General features: G+C 29.5%; 1 protein-coding gene across 1 annotated transcript in view; it reads left to right on the top strand.

Moving 5' to 3' along the window:
- LOC121115831 (diacylglycerol kinase eta) overlaps positions 1–22,480 on the top strand; it is a 110,515-nt gene that overhangs the window by 76,735 nt on the left and 11,300 nt on the right. Inside the window, exons 15-16 of the mRNA XM_040709987.2 lie at positions 803–973; positions 20,081–20,264. Coding sequence (XP_040565921.1) covers positions 803–973; positions 20,081–20,264 — 355 coding nt within the window. The remainder of the gene's footprint in view (positions 1–802; positions 974–20,080; positions 20,265–22,480) is intronic.

The raw sequence follows: 22,480 nt of genomic DNA, 5'->3' as shown, positions 1-22,480 counted from the left end.
TGAAACAAAAATTCTCTAAATTTCAAGTTTCCTATAGTGGTAGAGGGATACTGATGCATTTAAAACGATGCTTTCATAAATTTTAGTATTATATTCGAGTATTACTTAAACTCCAAAAAAATAGATTTTTAAACGACAATAAATTTTCTCAAACTGACCCAAAATATTTTGTAGGATAAAATTTGACTTCACTAGAACTTAAATAATCAAAATGCCAAACCTTCCAGTTATATTTAGTCAGTTTTTCAGTATCAAAGACTCAAGAAGACGCAGTAAAAACGTAATAAAAGAAGAATAGATGTACGATAAAGTTGAAATCACATTACAAATGTCAAAATTTTCGAAAACTCGAAAATAGTATATTGTTCAACTATGAACTCAAATCGACGCTAAACTCGAACCCGACAATTTTAACTCAAATACAATAATACTGAATAAATATTAGATCCTGAACTGTAAGTTCCATTACGTCATCCAAACGTAAAGCTCAAATCCCTGAATTTTAAAGAAATAAATAAAACTGAACGATAATTGCCTAATATTTTTAAAAATACCTAATCCAAGTAGGGTCCAATTCCAACCTAAATCCAATGGACATACCTGTAAGTGCCCCTATCAATACATATAATACTATAGATATAATATTTGATACATGAGTTTTTGAATTCTCTATTTAAGCAATTTGACAATTTTTTAACTCAAAAACTTCACAGAAAAAGTATCAAAATACTGATTCCAATTTTGCAACCGGAACCGGTATCAAAATGTTGGAATTGTTCATTTATTCAAAGACTTTTATTAGGGAAAAAATGAAGGAGACAAGTGTTATGAACAATTACTTTGGTATTGGAATCGATGCTAAAATCAGCCTTGACTTTCATAACAAGAGAGAACAAAAACCTCAAGGACCTCGATCACGTACGAAGAATTATTTATGGTACGGGATGTTAGGAAGCAAAGAGCTTTTACAAAAGTAAGTAAGGACTAAAAAATAAACACATTTACATGCATGTTAATTATTTGTTCCCAAATGATATTTTCTCAATTCTAATATGTTAATTTACTTATTCCACTCACGTTTAATGAGATATATTTCTTCTTCCAATACTTACGTTAAAATAAATTATATATGGAAGTATCTTACTAACATATTAATCTAATATATATTATAGTAACTTATCTTCATCCAGAAAGATACTGGGTCTTGCAAAAAAGTAAACAGCCTGAAAATTGTTTCTAGTGAGGGTCCGAAGAACCCATTAATGCCGAATTTCTTGCCACACATTAAAATTACTGTTTGAATGTCATCAAAATGAGAAATACTTTAGTGAAAAAATGTTTTTAAAGCTTATAAATATGGTCTTGTGGGTTTATACACATGTTAATCATGCTGGATTGTTCTGTATACCCACATAAACATGCTTTGTTGGTAAAGAGAAACAATGGTAAAAAAATTTATTAAAACTGTGAAATATTTGCTCTTGTTAAATATTTTTTGAAAAATATGTTTCGCTTAATAAGTTTTCAGTGATATTTTGTTGTGATTCGCAAAAAAAACTTTATTTTAAACTGTACTCTATAAAATTAAGTGAAAATATGACTTAATTACGAAGTACCAAGAACTCCTGTATATTTCCAATACTGTCTTTTAATTTCCAATTCTTATAATCAAGGTCAATTTTTTATAAAACCGATCTTATTATTGGGATTGAGCCCTACAAAATTCGCTCTAAAACTGGTCCAGAATTTCTCCACTGAATTTCTTAATTTATGCTGAATAAAGTGCAATTTTTACAACTATATTGATTCCTCTCTACCCAATTGAAACTACAACTTTATATATAAGAAATACAATGATTAGTTTGGACAAGTTGAAAACTGTTCAAGTGTGCAAATATATATTCGATAGTTGTTTCTACAGTCAAGCAAGGCTCCTCGAAGTTTGCAAGGAAGGCTTGCAAAATTTTGAACTAACAGCCTTTGGCAACTGCAATGAAGATAAAAATACTGTGCTGGGCAAAGTTTCCTAAAAATTGGAGTCTAGAAATGTAGAGAAAAGTTATATTTTCAGATGATTCTCATTTTAAAGTCCTTGGTCACAGGTCCATGTTTTTGAGAAGGTCCAAAGGTGAACCTGTACGAGCTAGAGATATTGAGCAAGCATGGAAACATCCCCCTAATAATATGTTTAGGGGTATGTTTAGTGCTTCTGATCCTTTTCCTTTTCTGACGTCAAAGAATATAACTATTACCAATTATACTCTTTGACGTCACTATTAAAAAGCGTCGTGGAAGTCAAACATCACTCGGAAAAGTGTTATGGTATAACAATCGGGTTCGGTGTTTTTAACTTCAATTCTTACGTTGTAAAAAAGTAAACTTTAAATGAACCAATGAATATTATGGAGTTAAGATGCATGCAAGTATTTTCTGGAGACCTCTATAAATTACATGAAAATAGGCCAATCCTAGGTTCCTTTTTTAAGATATCTGACTTTTTGGGTGTTTTTTTTTATTTGTTGATGATATTCACAATATTGTAATAGTGTAATATATCAAAAGTGTGCCTCCTCCCCTAGTTTCATTATTCTTTTTGTGCATGAACGACTTCCAATATCCATTACTGATCGATATTTTCATATTCTCCCCCTCTCTCTCTCTCTCTCTCTTCCCTAATATAATGTAAGCGCAAGAGAAGTTCTACACCATTATACAAGTAATTCAGAGCCTGCATTAATTATGTTATAAAGATGTTTGTTTTTTCCTCTACATACCGGGTGGACATTTAACATTTACACTGTTTACAATTTTTACATAACTGCTTCACATTTTCCAATAATAATTATATTAAAAAAATGTATAAAATTATAAATATTTATAATATATATATAAATTATTCTACAAGATTCCGGGTATAAGTTTATTTAATTTTACTACCAACAGCTGTGACTATCCAAAAATCCTCCTTCGGAAAGCAATATAAGTGTAGTGTATGTAGAACGGATTCATTCTAATCCAGGCATTATTTACGGTGCTTGGTAATTTTGCCTGAAAATATTTCTCCGTAAATCATTTTGCCTCAAGGATATTTAGCCTTAATATATAAATAAGTAAAGTTAGTACGTCGTTATTGTTTATTTTTGGTTGAAATCAAAATATTTTATATTTATTCCTACGAAATGCAATTTTTGTTTGTTTTCTGTTGGAATAATTATGGAATTATGCTCTTACCTCATATTGTGTTTTTTCGTCAATCCATGAGTGTTTTCTAGTATGAACAATCCATTATGTCTTTTAATAATTACTAATGGAGAAGTAATTATTAATTCTTCGTTTCGAATAGTTTCAGTGTTAATTTATTTTTGTTTTTCTAGTTATATTTATTTTATTACCTACTTTTTCTCTGGTTCGAACTAATTACATTGTGAGATTTTGTTAGTGTATGCATTGAAATTTTGAGGCATGATTCCATCATTTTTCCAACAGAAAAAAAAAAATATTTAGTGCGTTTTATAGTAATACACATTCCATATTTTTATTAAAAAATTGCAAGGGAACAACAATTTCAACCAAGAATAACAAAAACGAGGTATAAATCTAATTTATTTATATATTAAGGAGAAATATCCTTGATGTAAAATTACCCAGCACCCGTATTTACAGCTGTCTTTATGACCATCACACTCCAAAATCGATTCTTACTTACTTTCATCGCAATCATTCAGGCAGAATGAATAGTTCAGGAGATTCGAAATTAAGCTGTAGCCAATTTTTTTTATCCCAGAAATTGATTTTTTTGGCCAAGAATGATTAGGTAATTTTAACCGTGTTTGCAGGAGCTCTATCTTGGTGTTGAAATATTAAATTTCCAAAAGGGAATTATAAATTACATTATAAACAGACATCCTGATCATTCCCATTAGTCTTGAGATATCAGTTGGAGTGTGACTATTGCAGAGTTTAAAGTTGCAACCTAAAGCCTTCTTTCCACCTCTGATGACATTTTTTTCATTCATGGAAAAAAATGTATCTTGTGATGCAGCTAATATTTTATAGAAACAATAAATATTCGAAACTTTTGAAGTAAGTCACTTAAAATCCCCAGAATTTTGAATCTTTTGAATGTGTAAATTTCAAATTCCCACCCGGTACATATGTGCATACTTCCCTGAGATAATAAGAAAGCATTGGCCTTGGGTTCAATCAATAAAATGTAATTATATACTGTAAGATCCCAAATAGGGTGGCTCTTATTGTGCTCTTAAAATATCAATGGCCCATGCAAGCCCGTGACTAGGATTCCTTTTCAGGTGGGGGGGGGGGGTGCTATTTGAAAATTTTGAGAGAATATTTTTCCCAAATTTGGCAAATATTTTTTTAGAAGAGAAAAAATACTTTTTGGAAAAATTTATAGAATACCCTTTTTTTTAGATAAAGTCAATTGGAAAAAAATAATGGAATATAGAATTCTCCCTCAGTCATACGCTAGGCTCACAAAACTTTTGACTAAAATTTTTAAAAATCTGGAAAAATTTAACATTTTTATTTTTAACTACAAATGAAACATAGGATAATATAAGACTTATCATTTGCCAAGACAAGAATACTTTGTTATATTAATATTAAATAATCTAACTGATGGAAAAAAATCAGTCAATCTATTGTCATAAAAAATTATGCCTGCATATAAAATTGGTATTTCAACTTTATATTATTAGAAAAAATAGAGAAATATCAAATTTTTTCCGGCTAATTTTTCAAAAAAGGATAAAACATTAAGAAGTAAAGAGCACCATTAAATATTCATAATATCAAAGATATGCTACAAAGCAAGGGAACAAGATGAATGGGTGAAACAGGTCCAAGTAAACCATTGATTTTTAAGAACCACCCTAATTTGTATTAAGAAAATGTGTATTGTATTTAGTGCAATAGTAAATTGCTTCTTTCTTTGATCTCTGTTCCTCTCCTTGATGATGATTTCTTACATGTTTGTCCTTAATTGGTTTTCTTTCTAGTGCAGCATAACTTATAATTACATATGCGACTTTTGTGTGCAAAAAATACAATTTTATAATAAGAAAAGGAGAAACGGTTGGTACTCTTATTCTTTTTTTTAAATCATGATTATTATTTTTTGGATTGTCGTGGTGCAACATCTCCCTAGTTTGTGTATATAACTAATTATCACCTATCTTTGTAGATTTAAAAAAAAAAATGCTTAGTATAATTATAAAATACTAGTAACCGAAATTCCCTAGAATAATTAGGCCTCGGATAAAAGACAAATAATTATAACATAGAAGATAACTTTCCAAGAAATTATCAATGTTACTCTTCGTTTTTTTATATATCAGCATTTATATTTAATTCAAATCCTAACATAATTTGAAAATACACATGACTTATATTTATGAAGGGTATACATAAGAGATCCATAACAAAAACTAGCAGAAACAGTGATCATGTCATACGTAAGGGCCTACAATATTTTTTTATACGACTACATGATTATTTCTTTTATAAAAAAATATTTAAGTGATTTACATCAGGGATTAATATATACAGTGCACCCTGTACACATATTCGATGCAAAAAAAAACTTATTTATTTCTTTTTACAAAAAAAAATACAAAATTTGGGCAAACTATGCAGCAGAGCAAAAAATTAATATTTGATATAACATTTAATTTTCTGTGAAAAGCTATGGATTTTTAAATTATTTTTTTCCCCAAAATTTAATTTTTCAAATAAAAAAAAAAAAAAATTTTTGTTAATTGTAATTTTTTTCAAAAAAACACAAAAAATTAATACAATCTTGCGGACGCCTCTACACATGAATTTTTCTACTCATTACAGAATTTACCTTGTTAATATATTTATATGTACTTTTACAAATTGGAATTTATTTATCCTAAAAATACCAAAACCACATCTTTTCAATTAGAATAAAAAACCTAAAGTTGAGGATTAGGAAAAGTTAATTAATTCTTGGAATTATTGTCAATCCCCCATAAATCATATTTAAATTCCCAATAATTAATTGAGATTTTCGAAAACTGATATAGACCAAATATTAATTACCTATCAATAACAAAAGAATTAGTCGATAAATAATTGTTTGAAACTAAAGAGAGTAATTGAATGCATCAATGAACTAATAATTAATTAATAACTTGAACCTATTTACTAACTTGATCGATACGCGTTCGGACAATTTGCTCAAAAATACTATGTATTGTGTTTGAGTAACATATATTTTTTATTTTGATTAAAAACTTTTTGCAGGCATAAGGGTGCATAATGATCTATTAATAATCCTATGACCGTTTTTATAAAGTACGTATAAACTTCAAATACTTTATCAGTTTCTTCTTTTTTATGACAGTCTACTTTTATGTTGACGTATCACATATGTAAGTATTTTTAAACAAGTGGATACGTTTGTCAAACGAATTAAGAATATATGACGACAAATTTTTTTAAGTTACTATTTTCAACAATCACTATTCATGGGCTTAATCATTGTGGGTGGTGTTGGGGGTCAGAAGTAGTAATTATCAGTCAATTAATAGCGGGTCATCCATAGATTAAAGATAGGATAGGTCACATTTTCTCGAATCTGTATCTGATCTTTTGAAGTAAATAATATTCGAGTATATTTAGGTACTCGAACTCTAGAATCAAAATCCGAAACTACATCCTAATAGATACTTGTCTTTAATTTTATGAGCATTTTACCAGAATTTCAGATCTAAATAAAATAGAATATGTATCAAGGTTTTAAATTTATATTTAAAATATTAAAGATATTCATTCATATATTTTTACACCGATATGAGAAATTTCACAGAAAGGGTAGGGTAATACGCCCCCCCCGGGTATGACCCTACTATTTACCTTCTTGTGGACAAGACTGGGGCTGTTGAGTCAGTTGAAAAGGGGAAGATGAAGGATAAATATTTACAAAGACCTGAAATATGTAAATGCCATTTAGTTGAAGAATGAAAAAGCTTTATTTCTTCAAAATGTAGGGGAATCGCCCCATACCCTCCACCCTTCCAAGCTTCGGCGGCTGAAATACATATTAAGTTTAACTATCAGTAAAAAAGAAAGAGGGTACTATTCAAAATGAATAACTTAAGGGTTAAAGCATCATTGTTTTGTATCCTTTAATACACCATGAGACTCAGACTTGACATGGAGCCAGAAAAGTTGGCTTTAAAAAAGTTATGTGTCCAACCCATCATTCATCCATCTCCAAATCACTATCACAAGAGCTAGTAGCCTCCGACGAAACAATCAAGAGGTGCCTTAAAGAAGCAAAATTCATTGACACAAAGAGATTTTAAATTGATTGCAAAGTAGAAAACGATTCTTAATCCAAAAGATTCCTTTAAATTTATAAGTTTTGGGATCAAGCAAACTAATATAGCAGACCTAGTTTTAAAACGAGTGCATAAAGTCATTTTAAATTGAGAATCACGACGGTGGAAATATGATTTGACTAATTATCAAAATTTAATTTAAAAATGTCTGATTTTCTAAGATATAACTTAGTTTTATCAACTCATATTATAAATGCATATTCACACTCAAGTGAGTAATATCTACCGATGAATGCCAACTTTTCTTAGTATGCTGGGATTCGTTTTAGCAATACTATATGCTCTTTAAGATCCAACCGTCACACGAAAAAAAACTATAGCATTGTAAAGCAGTTTAATTATTGTATCTCGAGTATTGTAGTCCTGATTTTTGAAGTATAAATCGTGATATCAATTTATACGAATTTGAACATGATTTTTTTGCGAGAGTTTATTGTCGTGCCGTCATTATATATTTTAATCTTTATATTTCATCCTTTCGCTCAAAAATATGGGCCTCAAAAAAAAACTTTTGCTTGAATTGTCATTTGAAGGAGTCATTTTTTTCTATACTTTTGAATATGTAGCATGTATTGTTAGACGTCTATTTAATATAATCGTTCCTACGACTAACAACATCCGCAAATGTTTGATACAATGAATAAATATTTAAATGAAGGAACTTTATATTGATTTCAAAACAATAAATCCTGAGGATATTCTATATATTTTCCAGTCTGCCAGTCTTTCAATTAATTCAAACATAATTGTAAACTGCATCGTTCTTCTCAAACTAAACGAAGGATTCCATAGACAGAAGACATTTGTCGTTGGATTTGAGAACCTTTTTGGACTTTCTACCTTATGAGTATATACGTCGTTTACAAGTTATAACTTGTACAGGAAAATAAAAGTTTCCTAAAATTGTATTATTCGTAAATTAATACTATATACGTAAGTTTAATCTATCAAAACAACTAAATGATCGAATCAAGATGTTGTAATCAAAAGATACATTTTACGATGAAAAATTGTGAAACTACAACTTGTACGAGTTTTTGTGAGGGAACATGTTGTGAATCAACATATTTAAATCCTTATAACATTTTTAACAAGGAAATATCCTTTTATTCTCATATTTTTAAAGAATAAAATCTGAGGGTGCTATTTATCATTATTAAATAATATTTTTTTTTTTTTGTAGATCTTAATTTTTTTATATATTTAATTTGATAGATCATATACGTATTATAAACACTAAAAAGAAATTGCAAATCAAAAATAAAGAAATACTTTTGTCGTTATAACAAACAAGGCTACACGTACTTAATAAAGGATTTTTTTACCATATCTTAATTTATTAATAAGTATGTATTCGGTGTTATCACACAAGGTATCCATTATGGTCGAAAATATCTTTCTGAAATTTAGCGAGTAGACGTATAAAATAACCAAGCATGTTCCTATGATACTTTTCTACCCTCCAAAGTCATTAAGAGGTTGTTTTTGACCGAAATAATACCTTGCTTTTGTAATCTCTTTCTCTATATGACATGGTTTGAGATTCAACCTCGCTTTCACTACCAAAATTGGGAAAATATCAAGCATCAGATTCTTGTAAGTAGTACATGTTTTCTAAAACAAAATTTTATGTAAACTTCAAATTTGAATTCAAAAATACAAAATATGGCAATGATTTTTTAGACATACTCATTTTTGTAAAGGTATGTCTAATTTGAAGGAAATAAAAATATATCTTCCGCATTTACAAGTTCTTCAAATGAATAAATTAGTCAAATAACTGTAGTTTTGAGAACCTATAGCTGTTCTCTGACAAATTAGATCTTGATTTAGCTAATATCAAGTAGCTGCTGGTCATATGATTGTACAATATCATGCGTTCCGAAATATGGATATTTTGCTGAAAAATTGAGTTTCTGTTGCTTCTTGAAAAAAAAATCCGGAAGTATTAAGTAGTTTGACTCAAATTGGGTATCATTTTCATAAAGAAGTATATGCTGGGCCTAATCTATTAAGCTTACACAAATATCGCTCATCCTGTATTTTAGTTGAGGCCTCTTGTAGTGCAAAATTTGGCATAAAATTTTAAATACATAAATCGGAGGAAAAAAAATAGGAAAATATTACATCTAGTAGGAGAAAAATAAACAAATCAGCCTAAAATATACTATTTCAGGTACAAACGATCAAATTTGCAAGTATCTAGCTGTAAACGTTTTTATGTCCCGTCCATTTAAATGACCGACGGTATTTTTTTCACACGTCAATAAAATTAGGGAGTAGGCGTAATATTTTTATTTTTTGAAATGTTTCTGTACAAGAAATAGTATAAATTAGGTATCAATTTAGAGCTTATTAAATTTCCTATAAAATGATATGTAAATAAAGCCTATAGTCCTTTCCTATGAGTAGATATGGCTACCGAAAGCCAGGAATTTATCTAAAAGTATAAATTTTCTATTCCGTTTGTCACTCAAGACATATTTTTTAAACGACCATCGTGCAAAATTTATGGAAGAAAAAACTAAACAAACATATTTATTTTAAAGTCCTGCCAGTATCTATCATTTGAACATAAATAATGGTTTTTAAAGTACATCATAGATTCGATAGGTCTGCAAAAAAAAAAATTTCTTTTAAATTTTTGTCACGCAAAAACTGTCCTTTTTTCAGAAAAATTGCCCACATATTCAAAATTTTTGCCTATACAACACAAAATACAGGATTGAAACTGAAAAAATCATAATCTAAAGACATTTTTTACCCTAGAAAAGACTTATTAAACAATTTTCAATGTTTATTTTCTACCCTAAATATGTTTTCCCACTTTTGGCAGTGAAATGGGGATTCAATCTTCAACCATGTCAATATATATATTCTCCTTTCCATACCAATCACTTTACATCTATCTTTCAGTCTCTCTTCTACCTTTATTCTTTGTTTCTATTCCCTTCTATTTAGCCCTGCGATGCAAGCACCCTCTTCTAGTATATATATATAACATAAACCTATTTTAATAAGTAATCATATAACGGTGTTGATCATTTTACGGTCTAAACCCCCACTGATGAAAGCTAGAAATGCCCCCGGATTGTTACATGTCACTTTTCGGTTTCTCTTTTTAAGCATAGAGGTAGGTCATATTTTCAGTAACTCTACATATAGCAACCATTAAGAAAACTTCTATCAACTACTTCCTTTCAGAGAGAAAGATGTAAGTACGGAAAGGAAGGCAAAGAAAAAGTATTTACTCATCTGTGTATGTACCTATGTATTACATAACTTTGATTTACGACTTATTTAATATGTACATACATATTAGTTACAAATACCTATCTATGTACTTATGTCTTATATACATAAATTAAGAATGTTACGTAGGTATATAGATATGTATAAATTAAAAAGGAAAAGTTAGGGTTTCAAAAAACATGATTTGCCTCTTTGTAAAATAGAAACCAAATAATGAAATGGTAAGCATGACGTTTTAATACCTTTTAAAAGGAAAACAGTTTAACTGTCATAACGGTTCACTAATTAGAAGGCAATTATATATTAGAGGAAGGAAATGAATACAATCCCACAGCAGTGAGCGGTCTGAAAAGTGTCCAAGCTCAACGTGAAAATAGAAACACTTGTAAATAAAAGCTAGTCACGTCTATCTATCAAAAACCATTTCAACAAAAAATTTCGTACATTTCCAATCGATCAATAAATTAAAAGTAGTCTTTGCAATTCTCTGGCTGATTAAATCTATTGTTTTATGTTGTAATACAGGAACACCAATTAATTTTACTAGACCAATTCTAGAAATAAATATGGGTGATCTTTCTTATGAGTAATTATAATTTATAAGAGTTTCCATGAGTTATCCATCCCAGTGCAACTAATGGAGGTTTCCAGGAACTTCTAATTTATTTTGCAATACTAGTAACGGTTTCAGTACGATATTTGTAGGCTTAAGCATAACTTCAATTGATCTTCTTTCCGTCGGCGTTGCTTTCTTTGATCAATGCTGATGTTGTTTCTGTCAAGGCTGTAACTGAAGCATTATTCCTGACGGCAGACTCAACAACATTAGAATTTTTAAAAATATCATGTGGACATAAAACTTTAGCTCCTATTTAACAATTCGATGATGTTTTCGACCTTGGCACATACCTGAGGGGTAAAAACATGTGAAAAAGAGAAAACAAAGGAAAATCATGTATTTTTTTGCGAAATAACACTGATCGAAAATATGAAAGTGTCAACGCTAGATATTCGCCAACTTTTATGAAATTCTGGATTGAATCTCAGTATATTAAACCTCAAGACTACAAAATAGGCATCAAGATCGAAATAGGATAGGTAGAGCGATCACCATAATATAAAGGCTTCTTGTGTTAAAATTTGACGTGTCAAAGTAATTCCAACTCAGAGAAATTGAGACAAAAACAATAAGTGTTTTGTGAACAATTACTTTACAGAGAAAAACGCGGAGTACTATTTGGACGGGTTAACGAGATGGGGGCATCTCTGGGAGAAGTGTTTAGAGTTACAAGGAGACTATGTTGAAATTTTTTATAAAAACGTCTTGTATCTTTAAAAGTTCAGAAACTTTCCAGACCCCCATAGCAAGGATATTGGCTCCGATGGCAATCCTCAATTTTGTAAAACTTTGGAAAGATTGTTGATTCTTCTAAAATAGTTATTTTTTGCACAATGCTAAATTTTGAAGAATAAACAATCCTTCAGAAGTTTTAAAAGGATTTCTACCGTAATTATTTTTTTCCTTTCATTTTTTTTCATTACTAGAAAATCACAGAGACAACCATAATCTATTTATACGTCAAAAATAAACTGACAATGCAAACCTTGAGAACATGTGTACCAACATATAAATTAATTTGAGAATGGAATTCAAAATAAGAAAATAATGCTTTCTTTTTTATCAGACCTTGCATGAAAAGATTTTACCTATGTAAAGACAGAATACAATTACAATAGGTTTTTAATATTATGTTGTCATTGAAAGTATTTTACTTTCCTTTTTATTACAATTTGTAATGATTGATCGACACTTGACTTCCAATAAATATTTTACAACAAAGAAATAATTCCCTATAAAAAACAGGAATTTCCTCTTTTAAATTTTAAAAGAAGAGTACCTTTGTTGTTTTTTTCCCTTAAAATATACATTTTCTCCGTCAAAATCATAAAAACAGCCGACTTATGTTATTAAAGGCTCATAAGCGCAGGAAAATGTGACTTAGAGGACAGCCTCTTCCACATTTAAGAGGAAATTACATTATTTTGTTATCAGTTAGTGATGGGACGATTCCAAAAAAAGTCCGATCCCAATTTTTTTTTTTTTTTTGGGTTTGATATTTTTTTGAAAAAAATTTCAAATATTAAAATTTTGAAAAAAAAGTTCAAATATTAAAATTTTGAAAAAAAAGTTCAAATAAACAATTTGATATATAAATTTTTTTTTCAAAATATACAAATATTCACAAAAAAAATCCAAAATACAAGGTAATCTCAAGAAATTAATTTTTTTTTGAAAAAAAATTTAAAAAATTAAATTCTTTGTAAAAAAAAAATATGAAAAATTAATTTTTTTTCGAAAGAAAAAGATTTGAAAAATTAAATTAAAAAAATTCAAATATTAAATTTTATAGTAAAAAGCAAAAATGTCTTAATTTTTTTTTTTTTTTCATAACTTAAAAGATTTAAAAATAGTTAAATACCAGCAATAAATAAGAATCGTAATCACAAACTAAATATTATTTCACCGATGCCTACCCAGATTCCAATTCCAGAAAAAAACATCCAATCCTCCGATTTCGATTAATCGTCCCAACACTATTATCAATATATGATGACATTTTTATGCAACTGCCTCCCCTCCCATCACATTTAAATTGGTTCCAATCAAAGGATATCAAATCATTCATATCATCAGCTTCTTTCTTGGTGTTTTATAAAAGTCCCATCTCTAACCACGTGATAGTAGGGCGTGTTTGATCGTGATCGGGACTTGAAACAAATACAATATCAGAGTCGTAACTAGATTTTTTTAATGGAAGACGTGAATTTACATTTTAGACATATTACGAGAAATTTTGAAATAAAAATGTTTTCTCTAATACAAAATTTCACATTTTTTCTAAAAAAAAAGTATTTCAAATTATTTTCTTCAAAAATCAAATTTTATCATTTGAAAAACAAAAAGATAAGAGACCACTCATTTATCTTTAAGAAAAGCAGTCCTGAAAGTTAAGTAGTGATTAATTCAATTCATATACATATACTGGGTAGGACAGCAAAACGTGGAGTGTAAATTAATATTTACTATGAAAAGGTTATAGTGGTTATTTTTTTTTTTTTTTTTTTTTCTGTTTCCGCCGTCATTTTTACATAAACAAAATATACTAATCATCTTGTCATTTCATCATCATGAGCGAGCAACAAGCCAAAAGGCAGCGCATCTCAGATCTCCTAGATGCTGGAATTGATGTGATGAAGATTATGGAGATTGTTAAGCGTTCTTTTCAGGATGCCAAGATGAAAAAAAAGTAAAAGATAAGTATATCAGGAAGTGAAGGGCATAATTTATAGAGGGATACGAAGTCCTTGTTGAGTTCGGAGAAAAATATAAGGAAGATCTCACTATGTCGATAAATCGCCTCGTCAACGACTTCTCTGTGGTTCATAGAACCATCAGGAGGGCTATTAAGCAAAATTTGGCATTATTTTCTTTTACAATGACCCCACACTACCTTCTGACCGATGCCATGAAAGCCAGGAGGCTCGAGAGGTGCAAGATAATCCTCACATGGAGCAAGGCAAATGAATTAACTATATCGGACAAGAAGATTTTCAGAGTTGATCAATTCCGCTGGAAGGACCACTGCCGTGCGAAAAAAAAGAAGAGGTCCAAGGGATTTACCGGACCAAATATCCAACCAAAACAATGGTCCTTGGCGTTGTGACCTCTAATGGAAAGAAAATGTCTGTTCTTTTTCAAGGCTGGAGACAAATTCGGCTTGGAGTACTACTATGAGGTGCTTAGGTACAACATCTTGCCATAGCTGAAGACCAACTACCCGGAGGGTAACTAGGTGTGGACTCAGGACAAGGCCTCTTCTCACACGTCCAACAAAAGTTCTTCATAGATAACATGGCTCGATTCTGCTTCAAAGAGATATGGCCCCCTTCCTCACTAGATTTGAACCCACTTGACTTTTCTATATGGGGCACTTTGGAGAGAGAAACCAACAGGACCTCACAGCCAAATGTAGACTCACTGAAGTCCTAGTAGCTGGATGGGACTTGTGAAAGGAGTTCGTCATCAACTCATGCATGGCCTTCTGGTCATCTGATTGATAATGAATGTGGCCCTATCGAGTGAAAAAAAGTTTTGCAGAAATCTTGTCTATATGTTTTGTTAACATTATGTTTTGCTTAATATTAGAATATATAACTATTGATGTATTTCTAAATCCATATCTCGAATCCATGTTTTGCTGCCCTACCCTGTATAACTCAAATTTATGATTTAGTTTAAAATCTTTATAAAATTATACCACATAAATGCAAAAGGATTAATAATTTAGATTATATGCAATAAAAACGTATTACATTATTACAAAAATATTACTTCTTAAAAAAATCACTTTTAGACTTCAAAATCAATATTTATTCAATATATAAAAGAATATTTGATGAAAATGTTGAATTTTTGTTTCAAAACAATCTATAATCAATATTTACAAAGAAAAGTTTGTCCGCCTGTATGTATATATGTCTGAAAAGAACTCATTTTTGAGTGTGCACTTAATATTTTATAACTGTGTGGCTACTTGATCTATGAAATGATAATACAGGGAATACTGAAATGAACAGGTAAACAAAACTATTTTCTCATTTTAACAAAGTAAATGCAGTCAATCGAAACTTATAAAGCTGGATCATATCTTTCTCATTTCCAAAAATATTTAATTTTTTTTTATAAAAAGTTTAACAATTCTACAACTATCATATGCACAAAAGCTCCGTATTTGAAAAATAATATTTACTTTTGGATCAGCATAATATGACATGAAAAATGTACATGAGCGTGGTGCTTGATTTAAGTAGTTTGTTTACATACTGGATGATAGTGACGTCACATTGCGTATATTATTGTTTATGATAAGTTTGTTTATTAAAACCAGAACGCAAAAGTTTGTTCACTTTTATCTAGGAGCGAAGAAAATAAAAAGATAGCTAGAACTGTAGCTAATCGGTCCTTAGTACTCAAAAATGGTAAAAAGACCTGCCAGATTAGAAAAAAAAACAGAAAGGGGAAGAACAAATAGATTGATTAGGATCACAATCCTAGGAAAGATCCAACATTACTAATATGACATGTATAAGGATTACAAAAATAGTCATGCCTTTACTCTAAGTCTTTGAAATACTCGCTATGGGTATTTTAAAGATTTTGACTAATTCAAAAGTACATTGATTTTAGATATGCTCTGAACAAAATCCTTTTGCAGATCACTAATAAACAGTCCATAAAACAAATCCATATTTATTAAAACATTATGATCAAAAGTTCAATCAAAAACTTTGGAGTGTCTCACCAAATAAGCATTTTGCGTAGTTCAAATCAAATTGAAACAAGGCTAGTGAGTAACCAAATCTTTAAGATAATATGGTTATTTAGGGATTTATGTGACCATTTGACAATGACTAAGTTGCTTTCTTCCAACAACATAGATAAATATTTTCCCCCTTTATCTAAAATCAATATACTATCGCTACATCATACTAAAATTAGCCGAAATCCTGGATGTTTTGAAAAAAAAACATTAATACTTTAAATGATAACTTTATTATCGTCAATTCTTATGCTCAAATTATTCTTATTAATCCTTTGGAGGTGCTGTAAATTGCTCTTAAAACATAAATTGACAGATTTTATTTGAAAAGCGATATAAGGTCTTTTAAATCAAATAAACGTTTTAAACTATAGCTTCAATTCTTGGGTATCTTAGCTCATGCCAGTAAAATGAATAAAAAGCCTATAATTGACTCAAATACGTCTAGGATATATTGGGCTGTAGTAATTATATAAAAATAAATAGAAAGTAGGGAGTTGAAGGATAATGTATGTAGCAATTTATTCCCTAAAATTAATTCAGCAATTCAAAAATCTTTTACTCTTACAAGACAAGGTCCAAAGTGAAATCAATTACTAAAATCAACAACCTCCAGCTTCAACCACGGCCTCCATCTTAAAATGTTGGTTTTCACGAATAAATCTGATTCCCATTACCCAATTTGGACAAACCGCACCAATTTAAAATTCTAGTATGATATCGGATATGTTAACATCCATTGAATTTCTCCAGCATCATTATCTATGGAGTTATTTGCGTCCGACACGGAGGCACACAATAATGTCAGCATGGCGTTCGTATTCGGAGGACATCTTTAGGATTTTGTGTTTTTTATACAGCATTATTAATTGAATCTGATGAGTACCCTATATAAACATAGATCTCAGATATTGAGATATTGAGGTCTTAACTTGTTCCAGATTTAAAATCTTAAACCTGTAACTTTAAAAAAAAATATAATGGGATTTTTTCTTTTCTTTATTTTTGATAAGACTTTAAAATTTGGGACGTTTTTGACATGGACGAGACGGGACAGGACTTAGTGTGGCAGGGGACCAACTTTAACTCCCCTAATAAAAAGCGATACCTGTAACTTTTAAGCTCTGTATAGTATAAACAAAGCAGACTAAACCTTCATAAATTATTCATAGCGAATGAAAATGGCATACTTTGAGTTATAAAGCTTTAATTTGTATGTAAATACTTAATTACAAGGCAATCCATTCTGTAGTAATTTGTTTATGTTAAATAAACAAAATATTTATTTTTAACTCTGAAGTTTGAGGGAAATCTATGGGGATATATCCTCCTACGGATATGTAGACTATGCATGTTATCTTTGTAGTAAAAACCAAAAAAAACTTTTGTTTTTATTCCACTTAAAAGTTTCTTATGTTAAAAATTATACTGAAAATATATATTATTATAACTTTTAATTTTACTACTCATAATTAATTAGGTACTTCCTAACTAACTGTATCTTAACATAAATAAACATAATATATAACATAATATCAAGAGTTGATTGGAAAATAAAAAATATATTTTAGGAATATGACTTGATTGGGGACTTTTGATTAATTTTTTCCGAGATTTGGACCTCTTAAGTTCCAAATTAATACAAAAATACTTGGAAATCCACCTTCTCCTCTTGCATCCGTCATGCATTCACCAACTTGTAAAGGCACTCTGAAAAGACAAGACTGGAAGAATCTAGATAAAAGTCTTGCAGCCGAAAGGAAAGACTTACAGCAAGTCTGCATGAACAAATATTTTGTAGAATTAGCTCCAATCTTATATAATATATCGAAAACCCCGCGAGTCTGTAAAAATTAGTACCAACCTATAAATGAATATAGCTATAGTTTAAAATAATGCTATGATTTGCCGGTATGCTAAAAGAAAAGAAACCGAAAATGAAAGTGTTTACCCTAACCCAAAGAATTTTCTGGAGGAAAGCAGCTTAGCTGTCTTTGAAAAATGAATAAATATTGTTTTGGATTAGCTGCAATGAGAAAAATGAAATAGACATGGATACTACTTTGTATCTAGTAATGATATAGGCGGGATTTACACGAGGTCCATCCTTCATTATACATCGAGTGAGTTCAATTAGGGCTTACAAAAATAAGGGTTCAAAAAATCCGTCGTGTTAGTCTTCGTCTTTTATGAAATAATCATTACTTTATATTTACATTTTATCTTTTAAGAATAATGATGACAGCTTTGAAAAATAAATAAAAAACACTAGTTAGGCTGCTACTACAAAATTATATATTTTTTATCTATATGGATTCTTGAAAAGCAGAGTAAACAAGGAGAACTGGCTTAAAGGGCAAGTGAAGAGAGATCTGGACTATGCAAAACTCAATCTATGTATAGATTCTGAAGTATATGAAAGAAACAAATGGAGACAAGAGCATCACAGATTTAGAGCCTGCCAAAGAAATTTGTATATGGATCCTCACAGGAGATGAAGCAAAGCTGATCGCAACAGATAAAGGGATATCAGCGAATTAATTTCTCTTGGAGTTCCCGCAAAATATATGTGCATGCTAATTTCTTCATATTAAAAGCCTCAGAACGCAGTGTTGGATAGAGTTACGAATCCAATATCATCATATCAATGAAATCACATACCATATTTGTCTCAAATCTGTTTCCTCGTGAAAATGTCTTGACGAACAACCTATAAAAATATAATCTTGTCTCTTTATGAGAGAAATATATCAATAATAATCTGCAACTTTGGCCTAATACTCATTAGTATGTATATTAAAATACCTATAATAGAACAATTTAATCAGCTTGAAGAATGCTTGGTCCAAGGCTATAAACGTGTGGCAAATCGATGACTATATTATCATTTTGTTCCTAATCAAGTTGGTTGTGCCGCAACTTTTTGTATGCTAGGGGCCGTGAGAGTGCAATGAATTACTCTATAACTAAATACGCAAATCCCACGAATTCACTCTTTCAATTGAATGAACAATTTCTACGAAAGGAAGATAAATATGCATAGGTCCTCTATGGTCGCGAGCGGACTATTTGTCAAAAACATTTTTGCCGAATGGAAAGTTGCCAAAATCCCATTTGAGAATTGTAGCCGTAAATGATGCTTAATATATTGATATATACGATTGTATATTTTATTTACATTTAAAATGATAGTATGATAAATCAGCAATATTCATATACTGTATATGTCAATTAATTAGGATTATTTTGCAGAAAAATATTTTTTTTATTAATTATACTAATTAACTATAATTTTATAATAATGATATTATGCTTGTTCGTCAATCCTTGAGTATTTTCCTATACGAATAATCCATCATACCGAATTATAATTAATTGATTGAAATGATAAGCACTTTTTCCATTGGAACTGCAGTTGCGTTGGTTTATTATTTGGTTTTTTAAATTACTACAACGGTAAAGATTTGAACTACATAATACTGTCTTGGGTTTATATAATGCTCCTTTATTAATATAATTAAATAAAAAATATTTTTCTGAAAAATAATTCATTTACCTGTATAAATATAATATATGAACAATACTTATTTATAATACTATCAGACTGTCATACGGCAAAAAAAAATTCGCCCCATAGTCCTAGACCATCTATAGTATCTCAATAGCGATATCTTGCGGAGAAAAAAGGATTTACTTAACCCAGGAATTTTTTTCAAAATAAAAAACGCATTTTCCACTTTGTTTTATTGCTTTGGCTCGGTTGAATTCTCTATAAAAAAGCTTATAAACGATATTTTAGGGAAAGGATTAATATAACGTCACTGAATTATTGAGTCAGACATGGCTCTGATTTTATGTTATCATATTCATGTTTAAAAAATTTGAAATTCAAATATGATCCATAAATATTATTCAAATTTAATTATGCAATATTTTTTGAGAAATAACTTTCATTAATATATTTTAGTAGATTGGAATTTATGGAAGAAATATGTTAAAATTTATAACTTAATCCATATATTTTTTTATTATTTTACTAACACACATATATTTTTTCAGAACTTGCAAAAATTTGGAGAAAAGAGTCGTTCTTGAGTGTGACGGTGAGCCCATTCCCCTTCCATCCCTTCAAGGCATTGTTGTTCTCAACATCAAAAGCTTCATGGGAGGTACAAATTTTTGGGGCTCCGCCAAGGATGATAATGTTTTCTTACCACCAAATTTCGATGACGGAATTTTAGAGGTATAACTTCGAATTGTAACTACATTATATGAAAAATTTAGAAATATATTCTCGATCAATTATCGACTCAACTTGAGTCAAAATGCTTTAAGTTTTGTGGGGCTGCTGTTCATAAGTTTTTTTATAATCCATGACAATTTTTAATTATGCTCTTATAATCTATGAGAAGACCGACTAGACATAATTATATCCAGTTTTGTAAAGAATTGCACGATCTCACAATTTCTATAAAAAACCATTAGCTCCTTAATGCTCATAGAACTCATGATAAACACATAAATTAAGCTTTTCTTATAAGATTAATTCAAAAAAGAGCTTTATACTTGAAATATTGTGACTACTTTATATAAAATGGACTACATTTAAAGTGTTTTTTGAAAGAACTTTTATTTTAACTTAAATTAAGACGTTCTGCTATCAAATGAAATTATTTTAGACTTTCTTAATTTATTGTTCGTGGAACTAAGAACCCCTGAAGCAAAAGTTATCACCTTATATAAAGATTATTCTAGTTTGAAACATGATAAAGACATTATAAAAATTGTTTTGGAATTTTTCAAAATAAGGCATTGAAATATATACTAAACATTTATTCCTATCTTCAAAAGAAAGCGCTTAAAAAGGTATGAATATTAAAAATAACTATAAATACCAAAAACTTTTAACTCTTTTTCTGAAGGTTCTGAGGCTGAGAGAGAAAAACTAAGGCTCCATTTGGAACCATGTGATTAATTTTACGAAGTGCAGCATATTTTAATCTTGAAATATTTTTGTTATTGAACCTCGAAAAAAAAGTTAACAAATTTTATGGATTTTTTAACCAACAAATCTGCATTCAGCTATTTTATAAGCTTTGTGACCATAGCTTTTTTTAATGCTCTAGAAGAAGGACCTGTTGTAACTGGACTTTTGTACAGTACTATATACAGGGGGAGGAGGAATTGTGAGAAAATATATTATTAAAAAATCTACTCAAGTCCAATCCAAGTCTCATGTCCAACCTACTTTGTGCGGGCTGTAATATGAGGATTTCATAATCAAGTGCAAAGCCAGATAAAGCACCCCAAAAGCTAACTTTGATCACATGCAGAGCCCATTTTAGAGTGAGTGAGACCTGATAAAATACAACTTTGCAGATGTTTTTGCTTTCTTTCCTTTTCAAAAAATTGATAATCTTTTTTAAAACTAAAAATACATTATTTCGCTTATTCTCTTAAAAAATAAAATGGAGGGTCTTTCCAATTTAAATTTTTCCAATAGTTTTTTTTATTTCTATAAAATCCTCGTTCTTTTTTTCTAATGAGTTTTTTTATCAAGTATAATATTAGGAAACAACCTTTATTTTCATTTTATAAACAAACTTTATTTTTATTTTGTTTTAAATAAAAACAAATCCATTTCTTCTCAGTATACCTACTACTCTGACCAAAAAGAAATCCTTATTTTCTCATTTCGAATTCAATTTTCAAATTCTTTTTTTTATTATATTGATACACATGTCCACAAATTCTGTAGACATTTTGTATTATTGGTTTGTTTTTGACAGATAAAAAGGTTTAACGTCTTTTGGTATGCTCTGCGATAGAAAAAATCAATTTGTTAAAAATTATGTTATAACTTTTATAAGAGTGTTTATTCCACTAAAATAGTGATTTTATACAAAATGTTATATTTTAAACAATACTTCGAAAGTTTCAAAAAAAAAAATCCCCTATATTGATTTTTTCCATTTTTTCAATTGTAAGAAATAATCGGGAAGGACACCAAAAGACATCTATTCTTTTTATCTGTCAAAAACAAAACAAGAATACAAACGTTCAAGACATGCGTACCAACAAAATATATAAATATATTGGAGAATCGAAAGAAAATCAAATTTGGAATTAGAAAATAACTGTATCTTTTTTATCAGACCTTGTATATAGTTAGAAATATATCCAACGGAGGACTCTAATTAACATAGGGGACAAGTGCCTAGTCCTTAAAACGGGACACTGCTTGTATTAAGACGATCTATTCCATGTTTTAGATTAAAATTGACGTCTTTATAGATGAATGAGAAACACATTAGTAACTACGTCTTCCTTGTGGATGGTTATAGACTCTAGAGACGTCACATTTAGTTAAAAGAAGTCGTGATTCGAGATTGGATGAAATTAGACCGTGATAAGGTATTTAGGAAAGTAATAAATACTCCACAAATATTTATTATTTTT

Source organism: Lepeophtheirus salmonis, chromosome 4 (assembly GCF_016086655.4).
Source record: "Lepeophtheirus salmonis chromosome 4, UVic_Lsal_1.4, whole genome shotgun sequence".
Classification (NCBI taxonomy): domain Eukaryota; kingdom Metazoa; phylum Arthropoda; class Copepoda; order Siphonostomatoida; family Caligidae; genus Lepeophtheirus; species Lepeophtheirus salmonis.
The sequence above is the reverse complement of the archived record's forward strand: the minus strand, read 5'-3'. Positions and strand labels throughout refer to the sequence as shown.